Source organism: Rhinolophus sinicus, linkage group LG03, assembly GCF_036562045.2.
Source record: "Rhinolophus sinicus isolate RSC01 linkage group LG03, ASM3656204v1, whole genome shotgun sequence".
NCBI classification, from domain to species: Eukaryota; Metazoa; Chordata; class Mammalia; order Chiroptera; family Rhinolophidae; genus Rhinolophus; species Rhinolophus sinicus.
Genome location: NC_133753.1, coordinates 98,248,227 through 98,256,350, shown reverse-complemented (window position 1 = coordinate 98,256,350; position 8,124 = coordinate 98,248,227). Strand labels below are relative to the sequence as shown.

The following is an 8,124-nucleotide window of genomic DNA, read 5'->3' as shown; positions in this document are numbered from 1 at the left end:
CAGCCCTCTCCTGCCTCCTGCTGTGTGACGGTTGATGGGACAGGTTGTTGTCCTGACTTGGTCAAGCATGTTAAGCAATTTCCATACCTAGTGGCATTCACATACTAGTACCACGAGTACCCCCTCCTTTACCCTATGTAATTCTTTGGTGCCTGCCAAGCTGCTGGAGAATCCAATTCTCTTGCAGCTGCCCAAGACATGCCTCGTGTCTAAGTTTCCCTTAATAAACGCCATTAATTACCAACTGGAGTGCTGTGCCTCTTTCTTAGGTCTTTTCCCTGCCCTCCGCTTACAGAAGCATATTTTCAGGTCTTTTCCCTGGGTCTGTCTATACTAAGAGTCCTCTTCCCGCCATTGGAGACAGAGGAGAAGGAGACCTATCCTGTGCCAGGGATTTTTCTCCCAGTCTTGGGGTGAGAAGAGACTTGTCCATGAGAAGCAAGATGTACTATTGAAAAGGTGCCTAAGCCTGGCCAATGCAGAGCAGGGGCTGGTGCCCCAGTGGCCAGGCCTGTCACCACCTCCCCTTAGGGTGAAAGCAGTCTGATTTGCCACTCCTTAGTCCCTAACATATTGGGGAAACTGCAATTTCTAATTTCCTTTCCAATTTCCAATGTGCTCATTTCCTTTCCTTTTCATCAGCTTTCTTTCCCCCTCACCCCCCTTTTTAAATTTTTAAAATTTATGTTAAACACAAATAATATATGAAAAATATTAGCCAGCATTTTCTGAGAACTTACTAGCTAAGGTTCTAAGACTGTTAGGTGTCTCACAATCACTTTATGAGGCAGGTTCCTAGGTTAGCACCATTTTACAGCTTAGAAAACTAAGGAATAGAGGTACAGTAAACGCTCAAGGTCACAGAGGCAAGAGAAGCTAATGAAGCTCAGGCTTCAAGGTGAGCACCTCACTGACACCGGCAGTTCCAAGGCTCTGGGCTGAATTTTGTATTCATAATTAGTAATTTAGTAGTTGTTTTCTTAAAGAGGCCCACAAAAACTGGATGCGGCCTCAGAGGTAACAGATGTCGTATGTTGTCTTCTTGCAGATATTTAAAAAATACATCTACACACACACACACACACACACACACACACACGGAAATATCTCCCCCTTTAAAAATACCTGTGGTCGCACAGTGTGTACAGCTAGCACCCGACTCTTTTCACAGAAAATCTTAACTCTCCACGGTTCTAACCGTCGAGGGGTGTCCGCCAAAGAAGCTCCAATTTATCAACCAACCTTCCCAGAGCTGAGCGCTCCACTCCCCTCCAGACCGCGACCGCCCCTTCCCCGGGGTTCCTCCCCGCGTGCTGTCCCTTCCTCCCGCTTCTCATCGCCGTTTCCTCCCTCACATCTTCGCTACTTCTATACCGCCCCCATTCCGTGCTGCTCCCTCCGCATTCCTCCTTTCCTCGCCCTGGCCCTGCGCTTCCGCGCCCACCGCGTTTCCTGCCTGGCGTGGCCCCTCTGCAGCCCCCGCTTCCTCCCTGCGGCCCTCACTGCTCTTACTTACACAGCGTCGCCCCCACGCTTCTCGGATCCCTCCGACCCCCTCTTAGCAGCCCTGCCACTCCGCGGCCCCGCTGGAGCGCACAGCCGGCGGGCTACGACGCGCGCTGACAGGGTAATGAATGGCTTCAGCGGTAATTAGAGACCCAGCGGCTAATCATGGTGTACATTTACATTTTAAGTGCTGCAGAGGGAGCGAGGAAGGGGAAGGGACAGGGAGGAGGGAATGCGGGCTTTTTCGATGCTCTCCCTTCAAGGACCCCGGAGCGAAGTGAATCCACGTCCTGTCCAGCTGACGGCAGGGGCGGGGCGGGAGGGGGGTGAGGGGAGCCCCGCCTCCCGGGCCATACCAGGCGGAGGCCGCATCCTCACCTTTTGCAAAACCAGAGCTCACAGGCCCTTTCTTCCAAACTGCAGACTCCTGCCTTCATGTCCCCCCACACACACCCCTAGTGAACGTTCTGCCTTGGCTTAGATACCCCGCGGATGAAGAGTTTGCTTTTTCCCTAAACGACCCGATCCAAGATCCGGTGTTTCCCGGAAAATAAGACCTAGCCTGACAATCAACTCTAATGTGTCTTTTGGAGCAAAAATTAATATAAGACCCGGGATATTATATTATATTATATATTATATTATATTGTATTATACCGGGTCTTATAGTAAAATAAGACCTGGTCTTATATTAATTTTTGCTCCAAAAGACACATTAGAGCTGATGGTGCGGCTAGGTTTTATTTTCTGGGAAACACGTAGCTTCCGGCTGTTCAGGGACTTTCTCAGGCCTAGCCGAACTGCCACCCTTTAAGTCCCACAACTTCCCTGGCCTTACAGAGCGTGGGGTCTCCTGCACTGCCCCAAGCGCTGCAGTCTTTGTGTCTTCTCAAGGCTGCTGTGCCTCCGGCTTCAATGGCTGTTCTCGTGGGGCCCGCGGGAGCTCACTCAGGGCCCAAGTCCAGGTTCAGAGCAGAACGCGACCGGAGGGCCCCTGATCCCAACGAGAGAGCAGGGGATCGGGGGAAGTCCGTCACTCATACTTTGGGACGCAAAGGTCCACCTGCTCCAGCCACTCCCAAAGGGCGGTAATGGGGTCAGCCCGGAGTTCTGAACAGCGAAGGCCGAGAGCTAGGAGTTACAGGATGCCGAGGGGGCGAGAGCAGCCGTGAAGAGGGAGAGGAGGACTCCGGCAGCTCCATCTTAAGACTGAGGCCCAGCTTCCCCAAACATTGCATGCCCCCAACACTTTGAGGGTTGCCTTCCACTAGCTCTTCGTGCGCCACCCCGCCACGTTCCTTCTTAGGCACCCCACCCGGATCAAGTCTGCCCCACTCTCTCAGTTCTGACTGTGAGGTGCGTGAGATGGGTGGAAAGATAAGGGCGCTGGGGCCCTGCTAGGAAGGGTCCAGCTCCTTCTGCAAACCCCTGCCTGCCTTCAGCAGTCCTCGCCTCTTGGCTTCACTGTTCATCTCTCCTGGCAGGAGACCTGGGGCCACTCTCTCGGTCCAGCGAAGGTCCCGGAGAGGGGCACCCAGTAGCTTCATAATGCCACCAAAGCTTCAACTTCCCGTCTTCCTCCCTTTTCTCTTTTAAAATCTGCCTTCGCCCAGTCTCCTATTTGGAAAAGGACCCCGGAGGTCACGGGGCCAGCGAACCACTTGGGAAGAAGGGGGATTCACGTCAGCAGGGAAACATGCCTGGCTTATCCTAAGGCCTGCAGCTCTAATAGTAGACTTTCAGGCGGGGGGGAAGGAGCTTAACCGCCCCCCCTTGAAAAGGGATCTCCTTGTTCTCTTCCCATTCATCCCAGGGAACAGTCTGGCCAAGAGCCTCGCTCCCTATTCGCCAGGGGTGTCCCGGGGTCCGGTAACCTCCAACCCAGTCAGGCGCGGCTAGGCTGAGACCTCAGCCTCCGGCTGCCCTGTGAGGACCGCGCCGCGACGTAGTCATCCGAGGGCAGGCACGGAGTAGGGCCGGAGACAGCGCCTTCCGCACTTGCTGACCGTGCACAGGCTGTCCTTGAGCCAAGAATACTGGCTCGGGAGCGGAAGCGACAGAGTTGGGGGTGTCCCCAAAGGAGTGGAGAAAGAGGCCCTGCAGGCCGCTTGTAAGTCTCTCCGTGGGAGGGGAGAAGAGGAGGTCTTCAATTCGAACGCCCGCGGAAGGGCTTGGGGACCCTGCTTGAAGCGGCGTTTGCAACGCAAACGCAGTTTTTATTTAGCTTGCTTGCCCGTTTATAAGGGTTGGCTCGGGGAGGGCTCATGACGATTATAGGAGAACTTCGCCTACCAAGTCACCCTCTGGCGCTGCCGTTGCGCGCCAGGATGCGCGCTGCTCCCACGCTCCTATAGCAGAGGATCTGACCAGATTCCTAGAGGCGGGTGAGGCTGGGGCGGAGGCGAGCGGACCGAGTTAGGGGCGGGGCCTGAAGGTAGGGGCGGGGCTCCCAGGCTCCCAGGCCGGGCCTCCGCTAAAGGCGCGGAGCATCCCGCGCCGAGAGCGCAGAATAGAGCAGCGATCCCGGTAGAGAAGTGGAAGGCAACGATCGCGCCGTCGCAGCCAGCCCGCCAGCGTCCGAGCCGCTCCCGCACCCTTACCCCTGCCGGCCTTTACCCAGTCGACCAGCGGCCATGCAGCCCCGAGGCTGAGGCGGCCCCATGGCGAAGCCCGCGTCCCCGCGGTCCGGGCAACGACGGCGCATGGAGAACTTCCGTAAGGTGCGCTCGGAGGAGGCGCCGGGGGGTGGTGGGGCGGAGGGGGGCGGCCCGGGCTCCGGCCCCTTCGCGGACCTGGCGCCCGGTGCTGTACACATGAGGGTCAAGGAGGGCAGCAAAATCCGGAACCTGCTGGCCTTCGCCACCGCCAGCATGGCGCAGCCAGCCACTCGCGCCATCGTATTCAGCGGCTGCGGTCGGGCCACCACCAAGACGGTCACGTGCGCCGAGATCCTGAAGCGCCGCCTGGCTGGCCTGCACCAAGTCACCCGGCTGCGCTACCGGAGCGTGCGCGAGGTGTGGCAGAGCCTCCCGCCAGGGCCCACGCCGGAGCAGAAGCCCAGTGAGCCGGCCGCCAGCCTCAGTGTACTTAAGAATGTGCCCAGCCTCGCCATCCTACTTTCCAAAGATGCACTGGATCCGCGTCAACCCGGCTACCAGCCCCCGAGCCCCCATCCTGACTCTTCATCTCAGCCAACCGCGCCAACGCCCAAGAGGAGCTTAAGGGAACCCGCTGCTGGAGAAGGCTCCGCGAAGCGGTCACAACCCGAGCCAGGTGCTGCGGAAGAGAACCAGACGGCCTGAACACTCCCGGCCCTGGGCCACCAGACGGTCTGGATCTTAGCCCCAGCGCCTCCACCTTGAGACGTACCTCCACCGGTTCACACCTCGGTCTGCTGGAGCTCACAACCTGGTCTCAACTCCCCAGACTAGTTTCGTGGACCCCACACCACAGGAGAGGGACCCAAGGAAGCTTCGTGGGGCGGTTGCTCCTCCACTTGTGTTGCCTGAAAGCAACCTTCATCTTTTCTGAGCCATACTGGGATCCTCTTCAGGGAGGGAATTCTGGGCAGTGGGACTCTTGAGCCTTACTCAGGACCCCCAACGGTTAGAGACACCCAGCATTCATGAGGAGGAGTGTGGAAGCCAAAGGGAGCTGTTGGAATTACCCCCACCAGTGGAGAGCAAGGGGTGAGAAACTGGTAGGGGAGTTTGTGTTGTGGGGAGCCCCATTCTGCCCCTCACCCCAGGACATTTACCTTTGTAGTTTTCCTTCCCCTGCTTTTAAGGAGCATCCTGAGATTATGGTGGCCGGGCAGCACCCCTGGCTCTAGCTCTTGTAACATTCCCCCTTCCCCATGCTGGCCCAGAGGGAGAGACCCAGGACAGAACTCTCCATGCCTCCTCCCTTGAGCCCCACAGCTGGATTCTTGCTTCCAATAAAGCAAACACAAAAATGGCTCTGTCCCAGGTTTTTTCCTAACCACTTGGGTGCAAAGACAGCTCTGGCCTGCCCCCTTGTGTCTCAGTCCCATCCAGCCTGGGATCCTTAGCCTTTGGAGTCTTCAGGGTCAGGCACAGACTGGACAGTTTTAAAATGGTGCGAGGAGCACATTGCTCAGTCCCTGGCTTCTCCCTCTCTCTCCAGCCCTCCCTGACTGCCTCTGGCCTCTGGCTTGTGGGTGGAAGGAGGCCTGTCTCCCCCTGTGCATCACCAGTAAAGAAAAGGGAGCAGCACATTGCTTTTCTGGGAGAGAAAGGAAGAAGAGCATGGATGAACTCCCCTGGGGGTGGAGGAGTGTCATTGCCAAGAGTGGCAGAACCTACTGGGGTCCCTAAACCTGCAGCCTCCTGCCAATAGACTGAGCCTTATCTAGAAGACCAGCACAAAGCCCTTCATCCCATGGGTAGGATCTCCTCTTCACTGCTCCTCTCTCTAAGAAAGGACAGCACACCCTTGGGAGAGGGGGAGGAGAGAGATGAGCACAAATCCATTGCTGGAAATTACTATTCAGCAGAGAAGCTGGGACTTGGGCTGTGAATCCCTGCAGGCTCCCTGATAAGCTGCTGCCTCCAGCCCTGCACAGCTGTCTGCTGAGAGATAACGGCCTCATAAGCCTCTCTGCCCAACTCCAACTCAGCTGGGGGAGGAGGAAGTCCTGTGTGCTGGAAGAACTCCAGCGAGTAAGGGGGGCACATAGCCCCATGACCTCAGAAGCACACTTCACCCCATGTAACTCGACAGCACCCTGGAAAGGAGGAGATGGGGAATAACGTAAGTCACTTTGCTGGCAGAAGCTTGAAATAAATCCTTCTGCTGGTGATAAGACGTAGGTTTCTGCATCTGACAGAAATTGTCCCTCCCCCATGTCTCTGCTTGAGCTTTGGATCAGGGAGGCCTCCCATTCAGACTTGCACTGGTTGCCCTCCCCGATTTATTGTTCTTGATGAGTCCCTGGAGAGGGCAAAGGAGGTTTGGGTGTGCTTGTTGACACTCTCGGGTGGCCCAATAAGGGTGGAAAGAATATAAATTATCCTAAAAACCAAGGAGCTCTGGGTTGGTCCTGGGCTTCCTCTTCTAAGAGAAACAATAAAACTTAGAAGAGGTAGACGCTTAAGAGAGACTGGTCCTGGTTCTGGAAAAGGGCCAACGCTCCAAGACCACCAGTGTCTGAAGTCCTGACTGGCAGTCACGAGGACTCTGCAAGCAGAGGCTTACTCTCCAATGGCTTGGGTCAGGTAAGTCCCCTTCCGGCCTGGAATCTCCTGGGGCGTGGAGAAAAGGGGGGCTTTTTGCTGCCTTACCTTCAGAATGTTAACCTGCGCCCATGCTGGAAAGCAGGTTATGAAACTGGCTTTCTTCTCTGCACCCCCCACTCCACCCCATCAGGTTCGGTTCCCAGGCTTTTGATAAGTGCTCCTGGGTGCCAGTGGAACTTAGCACCCATGAGCACCCTGCCTTACTGACCCTCTCTCCCTGCTGACCCAAGGACAGCCTTCAAAGGAAGGTGACAAACATCTCCGTACCCCTCCTCCAAGGCGGAGGTGGGACCCTGAGAAGTGCTGGAATAAGGGGGGGAGGGTGAGGTGCAGGGGAGCAGTTCAGAGACAGCCCACTGTGGGAGCGGCCTAGTGGCCGAGTGAAGTCCTCCTGTGACCCCATCTTTCCAGCAGCAGCCTCTATTCAGGAGCTTCTTGGGCCCTGCCTTGGGGCACTTGTAGGCTAGGGGTAGCAGTGAAAGCTCACACCCACAAAACTGTCAGGTCACACAGGGTCCATTTGGAAACATAGAGGCATATCATCCAAGGCCAGAGCCTGTGGTCAGCTGGACCCTGAAGGACTTTCACTGTTGTGCCAGGTCCCAATCTAGGCCCGGGGTGGGACTGGGGGTAAGAATCACAGAATAAACAGACTTTGTCTCTGCCTCAAGGAGGTCCCAATCTAGTGGAGGGTAAGAAAAAGTTACAGCACGCGCCATGGTAGTGGGAGAAGGTGGGAGCTCTGAGGAGGGGCACGTAACTCACCCAGAGGTGCGGATGGAGCTGGTTCCCTATGGACCAGAAGGTCTGGACAGGGAATTCCCGGCAGAGCACAAAGAGGTGATGCCGCATCTGGTGCTGAAGCAGCCTCGAGGGTCTGAAAGGTATAAGCATCTTAAAGACACACAGTAAGAGGCAGGTGGGGCTGGAATACCAGGTGGGAGCCAGGCCACAGGGAAGCCTCAAGGAAGTGGGGGGCCAATGAAAGCCAGGCAGTGCCCCAGTCTGCTTGGTGTTTGAGAAGGATCCCTCTGACACCTGTATAGGTGGGAGGTGGGTTGAAAGGGGCCTGACTGGATCCCAGAGGCTACAGGGAGGTAAGGGTTAGGACAGTGACAGGGGGACATAGATGGGGATAGATTTGGTAGGATTTCACTGCCATCACAGCCAGGACAGAGGAGGGCTTCTGTGGCATTAACCCTAGCCTGACCAACCTAGCATCCCAGGGGATATGCTATATAAGGGCCAAACAACGGAAGGATTTTGTGGGGGGTAGGGGGGTGGCGTGCACAGCTTCAAACTGGTAAAAGCTTTAGGAGCTGTTGTCCATTGGCCATTAATCTGCCATGGCATGTTCACT

The 8,124-nt window shown here is 56.2% G+C and overlaps 1 protein-coding gene across 1 annotated transcript; it reads left to right on the top strand.

Annotated features, from left to right (window-relative positions):
- The first annotated feature begins 3,932 nt into the window (after nt 1-3,932).
- RPP25 (ribonuclease P/MRP subunit p25) lies at nt 3,933-5,463 on the top strand. The gene has a single exon (XM_019750952.2). The coding sequence runs from the start codon at nt 4,167-4,169 to the stop codon at nt 4,806-4,808; it is 642 nt and encodes a 213-aa protein (XP_019606511.1). The 5' UTR covers nt 3,933-4,166; the 3' UTR covers nt 4,809-5,463.
- The last annotated feature ends 2,661 nt before the right edge of the window (nt 5,464-8,124 follow it).

What these genes read in the sequence shown, in the direction of transcription:
- RPP25 (XM_019750952.2), top strand. Translation starts at nt 4,167, where the DNA reads ATGGCGAAGCCCGCGTCCCCGCGGTCCGGGCAACGACGGCGCATGGAG.